Source organism: Frieseomelitta varia, unplaced genomic scaffold, assembly GCF_011392965.1.
Source record: "Frieseomelitta varia isolate USP_RPSP 00005682 unplaced genomic scaffold, Fvar_1.2 scaffold_873, whole genome shotgun sequence".
Classification (NCBI taxonomy): Eukaryota; Metazoa; Arthropoda; class Insecta; order Hymenoptera; family Apidae; genus Frieseomelitta; species Frieseomelitta varia.
This window is the reverse complement of record NW_025110671.1, coordinates 263660-287003: the sequence shown is the minus strand read 5'-3', so window position 1 is coordinate 287003 and position 23344 is coordinate 263660. Positions and strand designations below refer to the sequence as shown.

General features: G+C 31.2%; 3 protein-coding genes across 4 annotated transcripts in view; 2 read left to right on the top strand and 1 right to left on the bottom strand.

Moving 5' to 3' along the window:
* LOC122536844 (ATP-binding cassette sub-family G member 1-like) overlaps positions 1-8274 on the top strand; it is a 28722-nt gene extending 20448 nt beyond the window's left edge. For both annotated transcript variants that reach the window (XM_043669558.1, XM_043669557.1), the window contains exons 6-10: positions 1065-1304; positions 1766-1882; positions 2264-2524; positions 3950-4206; positions 4558-8274. In XM_043669558.1, the coding sequence (XP_043525493.1) occupies positions 1065-1304; positions 1766-1882; positions 2264-2524; positions 3950-4206; positions 4558-4896 (1214 nt within the window). In that variant the 3' untranslated portion in view covers positions 4897-8274. The remainder of the gene's footprint in view (positions 1-1064; positions 1305-1765; positions 1883-2263; positions 2525-3949; positions 4207-4557) is intronic.
* LOC122536843 (lysine-specific demethylase 4C-like) lies at positions 6529-16157 on the bottom strand. The gene is made up of 11 exons (XM_043669556.1): positions 16037-16157; positions 14524-15320; positions 14226-14431; positions 13786-14141; positions 11240-13653; positions 10980-11162; positions 9147-9446; positions 8882-9073; positions 8690-8803; positions 8453-8545; positions 6529-8242 (listed from the first exon to the last, which is right to left on the bottom strand). The coding sequence occupies exons 2-11, from the start codon at positions 15298-15300 to the stop codon at positions 8144-8146; spliced, it is 4734 nt and encodes a 1577-aa protein (XP_043525491.1). The 5' UTR covers positions 15301-15320; positions 16037-16157; the 3' UTR covers positions 6529-8143.
* Positions 16158-17999: 1842 nt separating this feature from the next.
* LOC122536806 (eukaryotic translation initiation factor 4E type 3-like) lies at positions 18000-20017 on the top strand. Its single transcript, XM_043669494.1, has 6 exons — positions 18000-18328; positions 18984-19104; positions 19178-19285; positions 19350-19472; positions 19575-19671; positions 19751-20017. Exons 1-6 carry the CDS (start codon positions 18129-18131, stop codon positions 19783-19785), a joined length of 684 nt encoding a protein of 227 aa, XP_043525429.1. The 5' UTR covers positions 18000-18128; the 3' UTR covers positions 19786-20017.
* The last annotated feature ends 3327 nt before the right edge of the window (positions 20018-23344 follow it).

The window sequence follows — 23344 nt, the reverse complement described above, 5'->3', positions numbered from 1 at the left end:
AAATGATATTAGTATTCTATTAATAACTTATCATTATATAGATTCTAGTAAACTTTGTCTATCTCGTTGTCGATAATTACAAAGTTGCAAAATTATATTATTGGAAAAGAAGATAAGACTGAATTGTTGACATTGCTCATGAGAAAAAGAAAAATAAAAGAACCGCCAGTGTAATTTCCAAAGTTCAGCAAATTTTTTTGACAACACAATCTCAATCAGATTATTTCAAACGTTATTGTCGACAATTTTGACCTATAAATTTCAATTGTTTTATTTTAATGTTATTAAATTTCGTATTTAATGCAGAGAAAACGACGAACATATACAAACGTATACAACACTGATAGTCAATTGATGGTAGTTTAATTCCATTAAAAGTCGTATCATATAGAATGCTTGAAACGTTCTGCCGTTCAAAGTTTCTATGGAATACGTACACTTTGCAATACTAGTCACAATTCACCGTGCACAATTTTTATTTTTATTTGATTTGACCTGATTATTAGCAATTAATTTTAATACAAGTAGCAGAAAAGTAGATTAGAAAATTGAAGAAAAAAAATTAAGTATTTTAAAATACTGACGCAACTTCATAAAGTTTGGCATAAGAGTTATTCTTACTGAAAGAAACGACGTCATCATTTTATAATGACTAATTTGTGTTTAGTATCATTGCCGTTGATGTATGCTACGAAGTACAATAGGATATCCGGCAATTATCTTCGTATTTTATTGTTAGAAACTTGCTAAAAGTGTTTTTTATAGCTTTTGACGTAGTTTGCAACTAGTGATAGATACTAGTCCACTGTGATGTGTTGACTATCAATTATTCTTTTATCAATTATTTATCAAATTGCAATTGAACATGATGAATCTATAATATAATAATGACGATCTATAATATAATAATGATAGCAATGACTTTCCTCTAGTCGCATTTACAAAAATATAAATCTGCATGAACGTTCTGAACTTTTTAAAGATTTTATGGGAATGAAATTTATATTAAAATATTCGTCAAATTCGTGGAATTTTGAAATTCACATCTCTTCTTTTCATTGTAGGCTTGGATTCGTCTTCGTGCAGCCAATGCATCGCACTGCTGAAGCGTCTCGCTAAAGTAGAAAGGCGTACTATAATATGCACGATACATCAACCGAGTGCATTGCTCTTAGAGATGTTTGATGCCATTTATGCGGTTGCCGGTGGATACTGCATATACAGGGGACCGGTTAAGTCCTTGTTGCCTCATATGTTCTCGATCGGCATTGATTGCCCGCCTTACCATAATCCAGCTGACTTTCGTACGTAAAACGACATTCCTTTTGAGTTGTTCTCATGCCTAAAATCGAGTCAGAGTCAGTATGAAATCTGTATTCTGTTCAAGGTCATTAAAAAAAAAAAAAAAAATCTCCCGTTATATCATCTGTTACATACTAAATAACGAAGAATGAATTATATCTTCCATTAACTATGAATTTATTAAATTTTTTTATTTTGGTTACCTGCATTCACATTTTCTCTTTTATCGTTGTTAGCTCGGTACTTATTCATTATTTTCTTGTTAATTTAGTATGTTATTATTTTATTGTATTAATTTGAATACTTTTTTGGTATTTTTGGGTAAATTATTACGCTTACTTTGATAATGCTGCGTGTTCGACAAAAATATATATATATAAGGAGAGTGAACAACCTAATTCATTCACGATTTTAAAGTGTTAATCAAATTATAACACAGCTGTGTACGTGTCTGTTATTACAGTTTTAGAAGTCGCGATTGGAGATTACGGTATCACCGTGGACAAATTAGCAGGTGCTGTGGAAACGATGACGAAAGATGACAAGTCCGTTACATACGCAATGAAACCACAGCTAGAAGGTAGTTGTAACATTTTCTTATATTCATTTACTTTCTTTTTACATTCTCATATTACCCTCGCATACATAAGACAACTATAATTCATTAAGAGCAAACGTTGCGTTAATGCAACACTTTGTTTGCGTCTGTTTCTCAATTAATTTTCCTTTTTAAACAGTGATGATTATGAAAGAATTCACGAGAGGATTTTTCCAAGAAATCTGATTTTTATAATTATATGAAACTATAAAGTTAAAATGGAAGTATTTATAAAATGATAAAAACTGCAGGTGTATTTGTTGTTTCTGCCTGTTGTATTCAAATTCGTTTGTAATCCTGCAATTCATTCAACTTTACATTCCGTCGGATTGATCACATTGTTATGTTGTTTTGTTAATACAGAGAACACAAAGGAACCACCACCACCAGCAGGATTCATTGCTCAATGTTATCTACTCTATAAGAGACAGTTACTTTGTCTGAAAAGAGACCACACGTTATTGGTTGTACGACTGTTGTGTCACCTCTTAATAGGAGTTATTTTCGGTTACCTATATATGGGAAGCGGTTACAGAGCGAATGGTGTCCTCGCTAATTATGTTTATCTGTACGGATCGTTACTACTGCTCGTTTACACGGGTAAAATGGCCGTCACCCTTGCCTGTAAGTATTAAACCCAATTATTAGCATTTAGAATATGGTTTATGAGAACTATGAAAATTTAAAAATATACAGAATACACATAATATACAAAAATATACATAATAAATATATACATAATAAATATATACATAATAAATATATACATACATGTAATGTAATATTGGGATCAAGAACTAGGAAACTTTCTCCTCTCTACCGATCTCATTCTCAAGAGTCGTTTCTCTACCATTTTCTTTTTGTAATCGATTTAGCTCCTTTCAGTGAACTACACCAACAGCTATACAAATTTGCATATATATTTATTTTCTTGTCTCCTACCTTTCTTCAAACTAACTGCCAGCTTATTTCCATTTGTTTTCTTTGGTGAAAGTTTCACATATTCAACAATTAAACGATTCATTTTTTGAATTCTAAAAATTAATAATACACTTGCTATCTCTTTTCTTCTGAAAGATGAAAACACGCTATGAAACTCTATAAAATTGAAACTTTATTTTTCTTATTAAATGTTACATTTAGAGAAACCAAATCCTGGAACTACTTAATTTTTTTTTCTCTCTACGATTTTTTTTTTACATTAATTATGATTTTTGGAAGAATTGAAGTTTTTAACATTTCAGTTATAAAAGAAAATTGTGTTTTCATGGTTTAATCTTCTCTTTGTGTCATGTTATCATTTCGCGCCATCAATAGTAGAAAATTTAGGTCAAGGAGGCATGGTGTGTAATCATATCTCAAGTTGAATCGCAATACACGGGAGAGTTAACAGGATCTCTAGTGGCCATTCACAGAGACCTTTTTTCACTTATTAAAACCTGTTCGAATTGATATTCTCTTTTTTTACCAATGAAACATTTCATTTTTGTACTTGTTTGAATTGTATAAAGATATCATTGCCCTAACCAGTTTATGTAAATACTTTCTTCTTATTTTTCCTTTGTCTTTTTTTTTAGAAAGTATTTCAAGGCGAATTTGATCTAAATTTGACGTTTCGTTTACATCTATGTGAAAGTAAAAAACAAATGTATATACAATGAAAGTATTAAAACAAATTAAACCTGTTATCTGAGTTTTGAAATTCAGACTATTTTGTTTCAATCTTGATAATATTCAGAATTATTTAGAATAATTATAGGAAGTACTATGTTTGTACATAATAACATACATATATGTATCATATTAAAATATTATATTATTATTATTATATATGTATATATAATAATGCAAACTAAAGACTGTCTATTATAATATTTAGGATGTAAAACAAAGTTTTACTTTCTCTACTTTTTCTTTAGTTGCATTTATATAAAGATATTTCCAGTTTGTAAAAATTTACAGTTTAGTTGCAATTGAGAGAATTTCAGTTTGTATTTAAAAGTTATATATGATATGAATTAATAGAATGAATATTTGGATTGCTATCAGTTCCACAAGAAATGCGGATACTCAGTAGGGAGCATTTCAATCGGTGGTATCGGTTAGCACCGTACTATATTAGTCTACTACTGGTGGAAATACCGTTCCAGGCAGCATGTGCAACAACCTATTTAACTGTGAGTTACTGGTTAACAGGACAACCCGTAGAAACTCCACGTGTAATTTATTTCATGGTCGTCAGTGTAGCTGCTAGCTTAACGGCTCAAGCATGGGGTTTTTTCATTGGCGCGACCACACCAGTAAAGGTATGTACATAAATATTTATATAAGTCTTCTCAATTCTAAAATATAGCATCACAGTGTAGTATGAGTTTGATCAATTCGTTCAAGCAAAACACAAAAATTAAAATATAATACAATATAAACATATAAAAATTTCTTAAACATGTCTGAGTAAAACAGTTGCTACACTCGTGAAAAGAAATAAACTAGTTGGCTCTGCTTTTTAAAATTCTCTAAATGTTACTAGTCAGAATATATGATTAATGCCTAATTGTATCAACAGGATGACTTATCATGATGGAGTTAATCAATGTAGCTTCTATCTGTACAAAATACAAGAAAGTGTAATTTTTTCTTTTCTTTTTTGCTTATAGATCGCAGTATTCGCAGGACCTATAATTGCCGTGTTGTTCTCCGTGTTCGGATTCTGTATCCGTTACATGGATACGCCACATATGTTTCGATGGATCTTTCATATATCGTACTTCCGCGCCAGTTTCCACAGTCTACTACACACTGTATACGGCTTCGACCGGATGGACTTGAAATGTGACGAGTTCTACTGTCATTACAAAAAGCCAACGCAATTCCTCAAAGAGATGGAAATAGTAGACATAAGCGTCGCAAACAATCTCATCTTGATAATTGGTATCGGTGTTTTAATGCATTTGTTAACTGCCAGTGCTCTTTGGTGTAAACTTAACAGAAGATAAGTACTATTTATTATCGATCCTGGTGATTCTGTATTATTGTTAGCCAATTTTTTTTCTACCGTGAGGATGGCGTTAAATAGAATTCCTCTGGGACTTCATTAAAATGAACATTGAAATTTATACTGAAATTTGTAATGAAGCTTTTCTTCAGCGAGGGATCCAATGAAAGTCATCCCACCGTCTGATAGAAATTTATTTCTATTAGATAGAAATTAATTCTACTTTTATGAAATTATCCACCGGATCATTGCGCGTTGAATCAATTTCTGCATTTGTACTTATGAATTGTAGAAAAGCTTTTATTGAAGTTTCAACGTTCGGAAATGTGTAGGAACTTTTATCAGGTGTTGATAGTGATGTATGTACTAATTGTACTAATTAGTAAGTAGAACTTCTGGGTTTTAATGTACTACATGTTACTCGATAATTACTCGCGTTACTCCGTGATCACTGGGGTTATTAATTTATGTACATTTTTTTTTTTATGGAATTTTCTACATTGGAGACTTTCGCAAAGAATTAGTCGTAACTTTAAAATATATGCGATATCTTATAATCGCAAAGAATTATGTAAACGTAATATAGAATGCACGTAACAATTATGAAAGAAATGTTTTTTTTTTATTACGTTTTTACGTATTACAATTTCATTGATAATAAAATTTACTTGAATATGCAAATTAGATGCAAAAATATCTGAAGTAGTAAAACAAAAGTTCTGAACTCTATCTTTTCATAAAAGTATATATTTACATCAAAATTCTCTGTGTATTGATAATATAAAATCGGCGTTCTATGTTACGTGCAATTATTTTACTGTTACGATTGATATTAAAAATCGATCAAATAATCAACTCGAGGAACTGAAAGTTATATTGGAACAAATGTTTAAGTACTTGGGAATATTAGTTTTGTTATTAAAGACGCATGACATAGAAATTATGATATTAACATTCTTTCTCGCGGTCAATAAGCGTTTATCGTGTACTTCTTTTACTTATAGCAGATTAGAAAAATTGTTGAATTGATGTCTCGAAAAACTTTTGTTTTTTTATTTTTACTATGACAGATCTAACTATTTACTGTGATATATTTGTTAAAGATTCTCGTAACTTTAAATAAATAACATAAATAAATGTGATTTTATGTAAATTAAAAAACTAGAATCTCGTAAGAATTATCCGTGACAATTTATAAAATGCTCGAAAACTATCAAAACTATATTTCTATCGTAAAATATTCGATCTGCGTTCAATATTGAAACTTCCGGTTTCAATTATATTTTTTTACTGTTTCAACACTTTATCGTATTATTGCTATAAATTCTGTCACTTGCAGAAGGGCAAGTTATTAATTAACTATTAATTAACAGTATGAAAAATTCGTTTATATTGTTATAAATAGATTCTACTTATTATATTAATTAATTTGTATATATAACAATATTTAGCTTAATTATTTGTAATGACAACTTGTTCCAGTAATGAGTAAAGATAAACAAAATTGAAATGTTATATTCCAATTTGTGTATTTTTTTTTTTTTTTTACACTATTACAGTGTAAAAGAGAAAGAAAGAAAAAGAAGTATATTTTTTATATTTAATTTTTATTGTACTGTATCCAATTTGTTTCTACATTCGGATACATTATCAATTCTTTTTTTTTTTTTTTTTTTTAATATCATATACAGATAGAACGCTAATACAGTTCCCCCAATCTGTCTCGGTTAATATTATAAATTGATTAGGGGAAACAATAATTTCTGTTCACATAAATTACAGCTAGTTGTTTCACGCACACGCACGCGCATATCTTTGTTTCCACAGTTAAATAAAAGTTTCATAGGAAAACCGAAATTCAAGAGATCATGTGAACACTAACAACTCGAATGACGAATTTCATTCTACAAATATACATACAATCATATATTACGTTGTGTGTTGTGTTCATTATACTAAGACTATGATGATAGAATAAAACAGAGGATACAAGAAAAGTATGAAAGAAACATATCGTCGGCAGAAGCACAATGTTTTTAATATTAAGAATAAGATTTTTTTTTTATAAAGAATAAGATAAGATTTACTCTTCTAAGGCAAAAGACGAAAATTAATATAATTTGCCTCGTTAAAGGGATCAATAGCCTATACGAGGAAATATTTTTTGTTATATTTGAATTAGAAATACACTATCATACACGTACTGTGAATTTCCATGATACAAGTGTATCTACGAGCACGACTTTATAAACATCTCGTGTAAAAATTGTACTTTGAAGAGATACACTCCGCATTGAATTTGTTATACTTTTCAATATAATAATCACACGAACTTTTCATTATTGATAAAAATTGTGCAGAGCAAATATTACATGAAAATATGAACATATAACTATTGAACCCTTCAAATAGTGATTTATTATGAATATCTTTAAAGTCCTACATGTACGTTTAGTAACATAACTTAATATGAATTTTATCAAGATATGCGTACAATCCATATCTTTGATATTTTCAATTTCAAATTCTTATCAATAGAATAAAGTAAAAAATGTTCTTTTCAAATTACACATAGGTGTCTCGCTTAATAATATTTCATATTCCTATTCACAGTCTGTAAATATATACAGGAATACATTTTATTATTTTGTCTTTGATAGAAATCATTCTACGTGTAAGTAGAAAGGAATAAAGGGAAAAAAAACGCTACGTTTCATTTTTATTACGTGCGATAGAGTCTGATTTGTATCATTTTCTAATTACATTAAATAGTTAAAAATGGGTTAAAAATGCTCTAAATCGATAGTCACGTACGTAATCTGTAACACTGAGGCTTCTTTAATACTTTTCTTTTTTTTTTTTTTTCATTCGATGAGACATTGTAACATCTATTTCATTTTTCATTTGACATATCGGAATATAATTTATTAATACTCATTGCGACAACTCTAACGAACAAACGTACGACATATTTAAAAATGAAGAAATGCGACACAGAAAAAAAAGATATAAGCGAGTTAAAATAACAGAGAAAAAAATTAAGAAAAAGAATAAAATAAAAAGAAACGAGACGAAAAAGACGAAAAATCAGGAAATGTAAAAATCCTATCACATTTGGTCTATTCTAAGTACAAGTTTAGAAAAGACCAAATTATTAGGTACGATTATACAATATGTAGTATATACAATAGATTAATTATTATTTGTCTTTATCGACTATTTACAACGAACAATGTATAATTTTTGTTTTAATCACAATATTTCGACTGTTTCACCTTTCTTTGCGCTTCCGATTCATCCTCCATGCCGTATAGATGATACCGGTGCTTCATTTCGGTCGCAACAGACTTCAATAAAAAATTAATCAAAACAGTAAAAAGTTAACGTAAATTCGTAATAAAAAATGATCATAAATAGGAAAATACGACAGAAATAAAAAAAAGTAAGGTGAATCGTATAAAAAGAAAGAAAAAAGGAAAGAAAAAGAGAGAAATCCTATTGTCAAAAATCCTACTGAAGTATTCGTGGCGAATAAATTAGTTTATCACTAAACTCACCAAACGTGACCGAACTCTTTTTGGCATATCTTCTTGTAAGCTGTATATATCGTTTCGCTTCAAAGGAAGCTGCGAACCGTCTTCGAAACTTACCTATCATTCAAATTAAAAATTAAAAAAATAGTAACATCATATAATAATACCAATTAGAAATGCTAGCAAAGAAGCATATAACACATACTATCATTAACATATAAATTTACTAAAAACTTAGTAAAATTATTACTCGTTACTTACAGTATACATGATCCGATGATTTGTACCTTCAAAGATACCGTTGTACAAATTACCATCTGTCCACTTCACAACAACTGCAGCACCTTGTTGAGGTGGGTTTCCAGGATCGTAGTTCTGCAAAGAGTAAGAAAATCCGTTATACTTTCTAGAAAGAAAATAAAGTTACATGTAGAACGTAGAGCAAAAACTTACCATAATATCCGATGGATATAAATCATCGCTAAAACTGTTATCGCTAAACGTCACCATATAAAATAGAGTATCGTGTATGGAATCTACTTTGGCCTTATAATAACGGGTATTTCGATGCTTTGCCCAAACAATCTCTCCTTGTCGAAGTGGCGGTATCTTTTCTTTTCCGTCGTCGTGTCCATCGCATGTTACCTATACACAATTTCCATTATATAACGTCTACATAGTTGAAAGTACATATGTATGTATTTCTTCTGTAATGTACCTGAAGTTCGAGTGAGTTGTATACGGGTATCGTAAACGTGGCGCCAGAGACAAGACCGCAAGACGGATGAAACAAATTGGTACAGTAACTGCATTTGAGACATGCACCATCTTTCTGTCCGCAATAACAGCACTGTTGCTTAACATTGTCCGGCTTTATGGTCAACACATTGATAGGATCTTTATTTATAGCATCCTTAAAAGTGACTCCAGGTAATAAAAGAGCGCACAGTATATGCGCCCAATTACTATCGCTGGTTCGCTTGAGAGCACCTCCACGCATAGGGCACAAACAGCACATCTACGGAAAATCAATTGGAGAATTTATTGAAGAAGAAAAAATAGGGTTGTGATTACAGCAAATGCTGCACGTTCTGACAAATGGAACATCTGGAGATATATATATAGCTACTTGTAAAAAATTATAATTAAAATTAAAACTAACACAATAATTAAATGATTACCTATTTTCGAAAAATAGGTAATGAATATATTCCAACTATTTTTTTTTTATATTTTCTATCTCCTATAACTTTTTCAACGACCTCGTTTTAAAATAAATTTGAATTTATATCTTTTCTAGGAATCGATTACGAAAGCAATTTTTAAATTCTCAAAGCCCGAATTCGAAACTTTGTAGGGTTTCGAAGCTTTCGAAACTTCAACTGCTGATTTTATTTTTTAAGAGATTTCTTGTTTTAAAAACTGCTTAATTAGAGGTGTGCGAGAATACAAAATATCGGAACATGAAATTTTTTCGGGATCGGGACGGGTATCGGAAAATTTCGAGATTATCGGGAATTTCCCGAAAGAGTTGGGTTTTGGGAACAAGCTTAAATAATTCGTTAAAGCCTTTAACTGTATCGAAGGGTCGCAGATGTAAAATCATCATTCGAGTAATTCCTTCTGTTGTATCTTTAGCAATCTTTCGCCTATCATTTTCTATATGCAACAAATTTTATATCGATTCCGTTTCTTTTCTAGTACATATACTTATGTTTAGATGCATATGCTTTAGATCAAATGGCGTAATAAACCAGTAGTATTTGCATACTTAGTTTTAAATCCATGACAATATGTGCATTCCGCCTATCATCATTCTTCCTTTGCACGATATCTTTTGCATTACTACCACAACTTTACTCTCACTATCACTCGACATTTTTTTTAAAGATTTTTAATCTTTATTAAATTCACACAGATTTTGAAATATACTAAGCTTCCCGAATTTCTCAACGATACTGCTCAACAGCGTACACAATATCCAAGTGCTAAGCACGCGTTCGTTTACATCAGGTCACACAATTCTTAGAATCCGTGTTTCCAATAACTTCACTACTGGCAGAAGAAATTGAACTGTGTATTTACACATTTTGTAGGCTGCTATACGGCATTGTAGAGTAGTTTGAGAAACGGTAGCCGAGTTCTCGAAATTTTACCGATTCTCGCACACTCCTATGCTTAATACTTTTTTATTGGCCACAGTTAAACAAAATATATGTAAAAACATAAAGACATAAAAAAAACATCTAATCCAGGTTCTTGCTAAAGATCTTTAGGTTTTGCTTATATCCTCAAAAACAAAAACCATCATAGAACGTTCTCGAAGCACCGAACATTCATTGATTTTAAACTTTACTTATCTGAGTTTCGAATATGACGAACGAAAATACAAAAGTCGAAATTCTGGAAACTCTATTAGGTCTCGACATTTCGTGTAAACCTATCCCTAATTTTTTCAGCAGTAAGTAATCTTGATATTTAACTGTTGCGACATATTTGTCAGAAAACGCATTTAATACATCTGATTGCAAAAATCTCAACAGATACGTACCACCTGTGTTTTTCCAGCCTTGCATTTATCGCAAGCCCAATTCCGCAAATCTGTAGGCAATACAGTGATCCCATAACAGGAGGCATGAACCGTGACATGACACTCTCTACAACGTAAAAGCTTATCATTTTCCTGCTCAACGATTTGCTCCTTCGAGTTTGCAACAAATATATTCGCAGATACCTAAAAAAGAGATAACACGTTCCGATAAAAATTTCTTCTATCTAAAAAGTCGAGCAAAGATGAACTATACTACTTACCCATATCGGTGAACTTTCTGGTAAAACGGTGGGTTTACAATATTTCCAGTCCGGCGGCATTAATCTGCTGTGCCCGTTGCAACTCGAAGTAAACGGTGCGCAAACTGCGCAGTGAGATATCTGAGCACTCCAGTAATCGTTGAATGCCTTTAACAAATCATTATTCGGAACGCTGGGATACAACATGTCGGATATGTGTCCCGGTATCATCGACACGCGATGAGACGTGGGCTGATTCACCGAATACGTGACTATATTCGTTTCGTCCAAATTCAACGTTGCCGCGAATGTCTTTGTCTCTGTCGGCTCTTTCTTCCTGGTGATTGACTTCTTGAGCTTCTCTTTTGATTTCCGTCTCGAACTCGTTAACTGTTTCAGCAACGGTACGCTGGTACACATGCTCTCCGGACTCTTTTGTGTATTCGGAATTTTTAACTGATCATCGGGTATCGTCACGTTTGGGAGATGCTCCTGTTGCAATGGCGTAAGAATAATCGTCTTCGGAGAATCTTGTACATCCATGTTGGAATGATTTATGGTATACTGCGTGCCAATATCTAACATCGTGATATTCGTGCTTTTTCTGGCAACTTCCAATGGGCTATCCACCTGCGTTGACACGGTCTTGCTGACAATCGTGCCTGCGGTTTTGAGAACTTTCCTGTTGCAGGTGTCCTCCTTCTGATTCATCGACTTTTTCACGATCAACTGGTCCTGTGATTTCGGTATAATCTTTACGAAAGAACCGGTTGTCCCAGGTACCGAAGCAGTACTCTGTAAATACTTCTTATTGAAGTCGATCATCATCGAGGGCTGCGAATTCAGCGCGATGTTCGTGCACTTTGAAGTTGTGGCCAAGAAGAGCGTGTTATTGCCGGTTAAATTCAACGAGGCTTCAGAAGTATCCACCTTCGCAACTATCGGGTGAGCTTGTTTGTCGTCTCTCACGTCCTTCAAGAAAAACAAGCTGTTATTGCCAGAAGAAGGCTGCCAAAATTTTGTTGCTATCATTTTTGAGGTTTCCGTGGACGATCTTTTTCCTAGTGTCTTAATATCTGTATTCGTTCCGGTTACACGCATCACAGATTGATTTAGCGGTTGCGCCAAAACTGTATTCTTTGCAAAAATACCTTCCAGCCGTGGTATTTGAATAGTGCCTGGGCTTACGGATTTTGAAGCTTCTACGGACTTCGTCTCGTTCCCTACCTCTTGGGGTATTTCTTTCTGTAAAATCGGTGGATTGGAGAAATTAGTATTTAGAAACATTACACCTGGATTTGAGAGTTTGGGTTCTCGCGGTTTAGCAATAGGCCAAGTCTTTGGTGAAATTACTACGTTTCTATGTGTTACATGATTATCATTCTCTGCTCCGGTCGACTTTTCGCAACCAATCTTCGGAGACACTTCAGTCGTAGGTGTGTTGTATGCCGATTTCAGCACGCTCAATCTGGGAGCTTTTATGATATCTTTCTTTGGATAATTAAGTATCGATCTTTCACTTATAATTGTTCCCACACTTTTGCAGCTAGTGTATGTGCCTGGTTTCGTTTCTTGTATAGTAACATTCGTATCCTCGCCAATGTATTCAGACTCTACAGCCTTGTCAATCTTATTAGCGGATTTCACTTGATCCAGAGAAATATTCTTCAATGAAATTTGCTTAGGAAACGTTGGTTTTATTGTAGCTATACTGCTTTTCTTTGTACTCTTTGCAGACAAATTCATTCGCTCGTCCGCGTTATTATCCAAAATCTTCTCCGTTTCTTTTGCATCGCTATATATAGAATTTGGAACATGACTGCTGTTTGTAATATTTATAACATTTTTCTCTTTGACGAGACTCACGCTAGCTTCATTATCAAGGAATACTGTCGTTCCTGATAAATGGTTAGCGATTTCCTTATTAACTGTCGATTTGTGTAAATTAAGACTTGGCATAGCCATAAGTTGCCGTTGCACGTCAGCATCAGACACATCCAAAGGCTCGTTAGTATTGAAAATAGATATATCCAAATGTTTGCGTTTAGTTTTGTTCATGTTCTTTGATTTGACTTTCTTTGGCTCTCCAGACTTCGAATGTTTCTTCTTCTTTTTCACCGGCCTGTCAGACGCCTCCAAGAAGTCAGAATTTTCTTCTATTTTTATATTTCCAACGACATTTTCCCTTGACATAATGACATTGGAACTTCTTTGATCAACTTTCTCTAATTGTGTACTTTGTTCTGCAGACGGTAAAAAATTAAAGCTGTCGTCTATCTCCATTTTTATTTCAGTCTTTATCGTAACACCATCAATAATACTTTTGTTACATTCTTTTTTGGACTTCGATTTATCCTTATCGGTGTTCTTTCTCTTTCTCTTTCGACTCTTTTTACGATTATAACCATCATCGTACACAGAAGCCTCATCTACATCTACAAAAAATTATTCATTAAATTAAATAAGAAAGAATATTAATCGATATTTTATATATGTATACACGCATTGTATAAATATAATCAAAAACCTCAGTTCGCAAATAATAATATTTAAGATAGATATTTTACCCATTTCTCCTGCTTTCAACCATATATCTTCTAAAACTTCCAACTGTTGTTCATCCGGTTGGTCATCTACTTCTTCTAGTTCTAAATCTTGTAACACTTTTTTAACATCTGGTGGAATATCGGAACGATTTACCAACTCTTCCATATCAACATCTGAGTTTGTTGCCATTAAATTCTTTTTTTTATGTATAGTATGTCGTTTATTTTTCGGAGCGGCATTCAAATAACTTTGTGGCAACTGTCCATTGCTACTATTGCTACATAAAAGATCCATTTGAGAAGGCATAGGTGCGGCTGTTTGTTTAGGATCTTCAGGATGTGGACCAATATCTTCTCCACGTAACCATAATTCATATCTATAATATATTACGTCATATAAATAATGATAATAAAACTCATTGATCCTGATCAATACAACTTCTGCAAGAACTTGTTCCTACCTTTCTGGTTGAAAACGTTTTACAAAAGTGTCCATAGATATCTTAACCATATCTTTACTGCAGGTACATTGTGTAGCCCTTTTACCATACTCTACCCATCGTGGGGCAGCAAAGTTCGTGGATTCAGCACAATTGAATCCATGATTGAAACCAGCATGGTATCCATAAGGAAAAGTGATCATAATTTCTCCAGCTTCTTGTGTTATCTAAAGCACACAAAAAGAAACATATTAATTATAATTCTCATTTCTATTCCATGAATTATTCTAAATACTCTTACTAAATAATTAATACTTACTTTATTGCACGGAATGGAATATTGCCTCAACACTTGAGGAGAAATAAGAGACATTTTATGACGTAGAAAAGCCTGACAGCTTTGATAACTTGATGGGAAAAAACCACTAGCTAACCTTTCCAATCGTCTACCATGTTCCGGTGGTATAGCGTACCATGTTTTTGGAGCCCCAAAATGTAAATAATTTATAGAATATAAATCCATATCTTCTGTATGCCATGCAAACGTCGTTTTCCACATTCCGAAATACAAGTATGCTGTGTTGACACCATCGATAGATATACCATAATCTTTGTTCACATAATCAAGTATTGTTCCTAAATGATTAATATTCCATTCTTTGACATCTGGATCAGTCAAGGAACCAGATACGTCTGCCCCATATATAGGTGCCACATACGTTATATTCTTCCAGTATTTTCTCTCTAAGTCTTCGTAATCAAAGTGGCGTGGAGTATTATATCGTTCAGAGTTAGCCATTTTGCTATATTCTTTGACAGTCATTGACTTTTTTTGTATATTAATTTGTTGGTAAAGGCCTTGTTTACCAGTTACCACCTGACAAATTGGAGCAGGAATCGTGAGATCTAAGTCGTCCAAGTTGTAACCTTTTTTCCTTGGGATCCATTCGGGTGGAGGAATCACTTTCGCTAAACCAGCCTTATGAGCTCCTTTGCTTTCCATGTACTCCACATATTTGGTGAACTCCTTAAACTCTTCATACGTTGGTCTGAAAACCTGGATACGGGGAGTACCCCGTGAAATGTTGCTAACCATCTTTTTCTCAATTTACATACCTAAAACAGAAGACAAACATGAATAGTTTCTAGAAATAGTTGATTCAATCGAAATCTTCATTCACTTAAAATTTATTGACATTAAATATTAAAATGAAACACATTGCGATTCGTAATCGTAATGTTACAAGATTATAAGTGAAAAATATGACGTAATGTTTAAAATAATTTACTTGTGTATTTTTACACGAGTGAAATAATAAACATAAATAAAACCATAAGAACGTACGTAAACAAAATCAAAACATAGATTGAAATCGCTTCGATCGTTTCGATTAGAAAAGTAGAAAACATTTAGAGCGACTAAATGTGAGCACGACTGCGTTCAAAATATGAATCTATTTCCCCGACGTTTTCGTAAATAACAACATTCAAAAACGAGAGAATGAGACTGAAGTGCAATGTTTTTGGGACGAGACATGCCGGAGATGCATAAACAAAATGGATGATATCTATTGTCAAGAAATTCTTCTTAAAATAAACTTCTTTGTAACTCTCAACTATCTTTCACCAAATAGACTGACATATACTAAGGATCAGAGAAATAATCGCTACTGGTAACTTGTATCATATGTTTGATTCTGAAAAAGGGATTTTCACCCTAGCGAGGGCAGGACACAAAATCTCGTGTTGGCTGATATATCGGCCGACACAAATAATGTTTTCGAGATTGTATGATCTTTTCACGTCGTCATTAAAGACGACATACTACTTACATCAAATTTGGACGTTAAAAATCATCTTTCCTGTATAAACACCATTTTTATTCAAATATTGTAATGGATTTCACGATTTGACACATCTACCCCGCGCGTCTCTGAACTAATAAAGATGGCAGTCACCACTCCATCAGCTTGAGACGCTAGGGCAATGGCGCATGCGTGCCGAGCGGGAAATTTGAATTTTTACATTTTGTCACGTACGTGAAATTTTATCAAAGTTATCACAGAAAATTCACATTAAACGCATATAAAAAGATACATTTACGCTTATCATAAATGTTTTTACATACTTGTGTAAATGATAGGATTCTAAATATTCTGAATAAATAAATTTGTTGAACTACATGGCTATTGAAACGAAATATCTTAATAATATTGATCTAATAATATTTCTAATCGTGTAGAAGGGACAAGGGTAATTCGCAGTGTGTACAACATTTATCAAGTATTTAAAGTTACAAGAATAACATATATTTACGACAAGAATTACAGTTATATTTGATACATTCGCATGCATACATAATACTTCAATATATATATATACATTATACGTATTATATTCTATATAATTTATTTCTGTATAATTCCATTTTTCTTCTTTCCCCTTAATGCTAACAAAAAAAAGATAAATACATATATCATAAATTATTTCATTATTTGAATATAGAACACCATCTTGTTTATACATAACTTATTACTTAAGTGATAAAACAGGTATTGATCATTTTCGAATAAAAGTGAAAAATATGGCTCAGCAACAAATTACAACATTTCTTACTTATATTTCATATTAAAATTAGTATGAAACATAAAATCAAGATTGAAACTTTATTTTTCTATCAAATTATAAATAAGGTAGAAGATATTTTATGAACAAAAATAATGTAAATTTAAATAAAACAAATGAATAATATATATACGAGATGTCACAAATCTTGTCTATGGTATTGGATACAAAAAAGTATTGAATGTTCGATTTATCCTAGTTAGCAATGATGAAATTTGAAAATCTTTATTAATACAATTTGAAATTTAAATGGAACATATAAAGAAAGCCAGGAGTTAAATTTCACAATTGAAACAATTTCAAACACAATTTGTATTTTTTAAACACAATTTCAAAAGTTGACAAATTATTTCTCTTGATTAGTTTTTTTTTTTTTTTGCAAATTTTTGCAGTTTCATTTTGGGCATGGTGGCGCTATCTGTCGGTAAGTTAGTAGTTCTAATTAATTTTAAAAATTCATATTTTATGCATTTTACAGTTTGAAAAGATATAGAAAGAAAGCTGAGCATCAATATTACAAAAGTTTATAATTTAAATCTATCTAATTAGCTTTTTTTGCAAACGAAAATTCGTTTCCATTAGGGAATCAGAAACACTAATGCCACGTTACGGCAAAATGAAAGAACTGAACACATTATATATCTAAATTAAAAATAATAATTTTCTACGCCAATAATTCGTCTTATGTAAGCACATTAAGAATTGAAAACTATTTGAAAGAGAGTTTCAATCTATCATTGACTAAAAAATTTAAAAAAACATTACGAAAAATAAAAAAAAATTATGAAAAAATGGAGTAATCAATGAATAAATCAGGATTTGTCAATCCAAAGGTTGATAATGAAGGTATTTACATTCTCCCATCATTCTTATATGTATTTGCCACAGACACAGCGAGATATATGGAAATGCTGTCGACACAACTACATATCTCGTGGCTATGCATATTTGCAACACCTGTGGTTTACATGTTGTGCAAGCACTCTGACTGTGTTCCAGGTTGGTGTTCAAATACTCTAAACCACGAAATTACATTTAATGTCATTTAATATCTATTATTAATACTTAATTAATGATCTTTAACAGTCATTAATTTTTCTTTTCAACGAATCTGTTTAAATTACTTATTTTCTTTTCTCGAGATGGTCGATAAATTCACGAAATGACTTGATAGCTTCCCTAAATGTAGTTCGAGTTACACAATTTTCCAATTATAAATGGATCACCTGTATCATCAAGTCGAACCGTTCTTGTTATTGTTTTCTTCGGATCATATGATTTTTGACATAGAAGCTAGCTATGAACATGCACGTATATACACACGTACATATATGTATCGTCATTTCGAACATGGCCGCGGTGGAGTGTGAACCGAAAGAAGATACCTCGGCTGAGTTATCGGAAACACCGGTGTTTTCAGATGAAACGGTCAAAACAATCGAGAAACATGAAACGTCGGGAATACCGTTGCAATCATCGTGGACATTTTGGTTAGACAAGTAAGAAAAACGAGTTCACTTTTAACTTTGTACAAAAGTTACTAATTCAATGTATAGTATATTATTTCGATGTTTGCAATTTCTGTTTGATTTTTCATTCTTGCAAAATGTCACAGGAAAGTGTATCCGACTAATGTTTCTCTTTTTTCTTTTTTTTTCCTTAAATATAAAATTATTATTACGAATAACTATGAAAGGAAACAATGTAACGATGCGAGATAGTGTGTCGCTATCACTTCATTTTTATAACCTATATCGTTATACGTCAATCCACGTATGATTTTTTTTTATATGACTGCAACTTAGTATGATTTTGTATTTAATCAGCAGTAGTTGCATTTCACACTAGCGTTTGAAAAAAAGAAATATTTCACGATCATAAATAGGTTTAATGGACATTTGAGGAAAATGAGATTGCACAATTACGTACAGTACGCGTAACGTGTAATACGATATGTATATATATTCATGATTTAATTTCTTATATTTTTCTCCTTTGTTTTAAAGGTTTTTTTTAAAGCAGTATTTCTTTTTTTTTTATCCTTTTGTTATGTTACAAAAAGAGATGTAACAAGAGACACAATTCTGAAAAAATTGAATCATTGTTTGCTCATAGTGTATATAGAAAGTTCTAAAGAGTTGGTAAAATTAACAGAGCTATTTCTGGCATAACTGTTGAAGAATATAAAGAAAATTTAACGAAGATTTATACTGTGAACACTATACAAAGCTTTTGGGCTGTTTTCAACAATATACCAAGTGCTAGCGCCGTGCAAGTAAGTATGTTTTATAATATATCATTAAATTGATTAGAACGAATAAATATTTTTTATTTTGTTTTTGCAATAGGTCAGATATAGTTATCATTTAATGAGAGATGAAAGATATCCCCTATGGGAAGAGCCTGTTAATCAAAATGGTGGAACATGGAGATTAAAGTGTCATAAATCTGATACTGTAGGTATTAAAATTGTCAGTAATGATATTAATAATATTAATGATATAATTTTAACAATTTTAGGAGAAGATATGGAAAGAGATGGTACTTGCAGCTATCGGAGAACAATTTGCTGAATGCGTTGCAGAAGGTGATGAAATTTGTGGAGTAACTGTATCTATTAGGGATAGAGAAGATCTTGTCCAAGTAATAAAAACAGTAGTTAAAAACAATACAAAAACTTTACATTAACTAATTAAAGTATAAACAAGTATAAACTGTATTATAAAATCTTTCATTTTTTCATAGATATGGAATACAAATGCTAGTTTAGCATCAAAGGCAACAGTTTTAGAAAAAGTTCATTCTCTTTTGCCAAATATAAATTTTTCTGAATTTTATAAACGTAAGTTTATTAGAATTATATCTTTATTTATCTCCGTTTTTTATTCTGGAATTATATAAAAATTTTGTTTCATTTACAGCACATCAGTCACACCATGCTTATGGGCGTCATTGAAGAAGTATTAGTGTTATTAAACTGTTAATTGTTTAATAAAACTGAATTACTGAAATAAAGATGCAAATTCTAATTATATGACAAGAAGTTTCTATATATTTATAGTGTAAGAAAGTTATTAATTTGTTGATACTGAATTGTTTATTAGATAAGCATGTAAATCTTTTGTAAGCATATAAATATTGCTGAGATTATAATATTAAACTATCAAATATATTTTTATACTTAGAAATATGTCTCTGTCTATTTTACATTTGCATAATAATACAAATAATTTTGCTCTATCGATTGAGCATTCTTTTCAGCTGTCCATGTAGAATTTTAATTTTATATTATATACAGTCTATGATAAATTTCTTAACGATTTATTCAATTCATTGTTGAAAATACTCATCATTGACTTACGAAAGTAGTTTTGAATACATCGCAGAAAGTATTAAAAATAATTAAACTATATTTTTAAATAATAAAAACGGCTGCATTTATAGTATTCCAATAGGGAAGGTATGCAAAACTTTTTTATCCCGCCGTAGCGACAAAAAAAAACAGTATAGCGACAAGAAATTTCTTTCACGTAGTTTTGAAACCGGACATTTGAATCTCTTATTATACCTCCATAAACACGATTCATTGCCCGGCAAAACGGCGCCAGTTTAACTTTTTACGACTTTTCAATATTCCTCGTATTGACGTCAGTAAACGAATACCTCAAAAATGAAGAAGTTTATTCGTACCGAAAACACCATTAAACTAGTTTTAAATTGCATTTAAATTATGTCCCACGCAGAGATGTTTCAGCGTTTACATCACTTATATATTCCCCAATCTCCAAGAAAATATGCGAATCAATTGTGTACGCCCCTGTATTTTCAATCAAAAGGTTCTTCCAAAATACAGTTTTTTTTTAAATTTAATTATTAATTATTAATAACTAATATGATTTTCAAATCCTTAATTTTAATTATATGATATAGTTCTCCAATTCAGTTTTTTAATTTTCAAATTTAATTTTTAAACTAAATACTAATGAAATACTTTATAACACAATGCTTTTTTAAACTTTTGCAATAATTTCTTATATTAATTCACTAAAAGTGCAATAAAGCTCATTGTTAGTTACATGTATAGCCAAAATTAATAACGTTATGTTAATGACGTCAGTTGAAAGACAAGAATAAAAATTGAACTTATACATATATTATTTGTAACATAAGTCGTCATATGCAAAATACAAATTCCGTGAAATATTCTCTTGCACACCTTATCTTTCTCAATTAAAAATGTGAATAAAATAATTATATTATTTTTACTCGATACTTCTTATTCAACTAAAATGTTATTGATCAATATAATCTCAGATTAAAACAAATACTTGGAATTTCCTTTCAGAATAACACTGTTCATAAGATTCGCGTAGATTTCTACACGTGACCAGACATACTGTTACATGCCTTTGGAATTCAAAACTTGTGAAATTTATTGTACTCATGCGAAATCGTTCGATGGACAGGCTCGGCGTTTATATTATAAGAGAATCAATTATTTTGTAAAATGGTAAAGAAGAGAAATTTGTTTCGTATGAAATTCCCAATGAATGCTGATTAACTTAAACATTGCATTAAAGCATTTCATTTGCAATATGTTTTTCGATTAATCATTCAATTTCATTCTTTTCAGTGGAATGTGATTACGAAGGGGAATTTCGAGAATTTAATTAAAACTTTTGCGTCATGATTTCTTCTTTCACTTGGATCCTAGAATTTTGTAAAGTTTCAGGAAATTCCCGCGGTAATCTATTTTTGTTTCTTAATCATAAAAATTTCTCTCGCATTTCTGACGTACATAGTATCTATTATTCCGATACGTTTTTTTTTTCATTTTGAGAAAATAATGTAGCATAAATTATTCTACCTATATTTCTTAATTTGAAACAGAACATATTTACATATTATTTCATCCAGTCTAATCTGTAATTAATAGATTACCTAGAATTAATAGATATCAAATATAAATATGAAATGAAAATCGTCATCGTTAAGAGTATCTCTATATATATCAACTGATTACCAAAAAATCGCTGATTTTTCATTCTAATCAATCGACAATAAATTATCATTCGCAAAACGATGAAGAATTAATATAGCTTTAGAAATAATTACACTAATTTTCTTTAATAGATTATTATCTACGTATTAGTATAAGTTATTTTATATTCTAGGGAACGTTGGAGTTAGATTACTACAAGAAGAATATATCCAATTCAAATAGCAGGAAAACTAGATTTTTCTCATAAACAAAACAAGTATAAATAAATTGTTTCTGTGTGTATATATACATACTAATTTTATTCCATGATAATTTATTGATCAGGTGTCTACGACTGTCTTTAGAGAAAGAATCCTTATAAAAAGAAAATGTAATTGTATTCCAATGATGAGCTTGCAGACTTCAATATGATAAATTTAACTCATTTTTTAATAAATCGCCGTATCAAAAAGACGTGGTAACCCTCTGGAATTTTTAGCTACAAAGCTTCAACACTCATTAATCAATCTTAACATTGTTTCGTAGGTAGTAGGTCTGCATTCCTCAGAGGCGCCACATTCTCACGTCACTCTGCGCGCCGAAAAATTTATGCATAATCATTTTAGCTCGCTAACACCGTTACCGGCAACAAATCGTAACTCATTTAACATTCTTCGGCTTCTTTTTAATATACTGCGCTATTAAATCGTTGCATAGTTGTCTTTTTCTTTGTGAATTAATATTGTTTTTATACGGTTGTAAAACGCAGTAAATATTTTCGGGGCGTCACATTATTAACCCATGAAGCTACGTCAGTCAAAATATCAATGTTTGTAATTCTCTTCTTCTTTTTTTTATCCAATATTTTTCACAGTATTGAAGAAAGAGGAAGTTTCTTATTTTATTGAAATCCTGTTTATTTAATAATTCTGCAATTATTTATATGAGAAATCAAGTAAAATATATATTTTCATGACCAATTGAATTTAATTTTAATGGGAAATAAAAAGACTAAAAGCACTTATTGAAAGAATGATAAGTAAGGGCTCATAAATCAAGGAAAATAGTTTTCAGATCCAAATTGCCTGCAAAAAATTAAATTATTAAAAAGAACAAAATTTTTATTTTAAGTACTATGTACCTACATGCTAAAACGTAAATTGAAACTCCCTTGATTGTTCTCTCATTAATTTGTTACATACAAGTTCTAAGTTTATGTATGTATATTGGACTTTTTGTCTTCAACATTTATATTTTATATATTTTTCATGTAGAAAGATATAACCTCACATAGGACAGTATCATTGATAAGAATATAGATTGGTTAATTAAAAATCGATCAAAATTTATGAGTAACCTTTTATGATGAAAGTCGCAATCTATGGACACATAACTAGGCCAGATCGTATACCTGCTATCGATTAACTTGAAAAGTAGAACAACTTGTTCGGTCAATGAATCGCCATATACGATTTTTGTAAGACCACTCGATTCCAAGCAAATTGTTTGTCCTAGTAGTCTCAATCAGTTACCT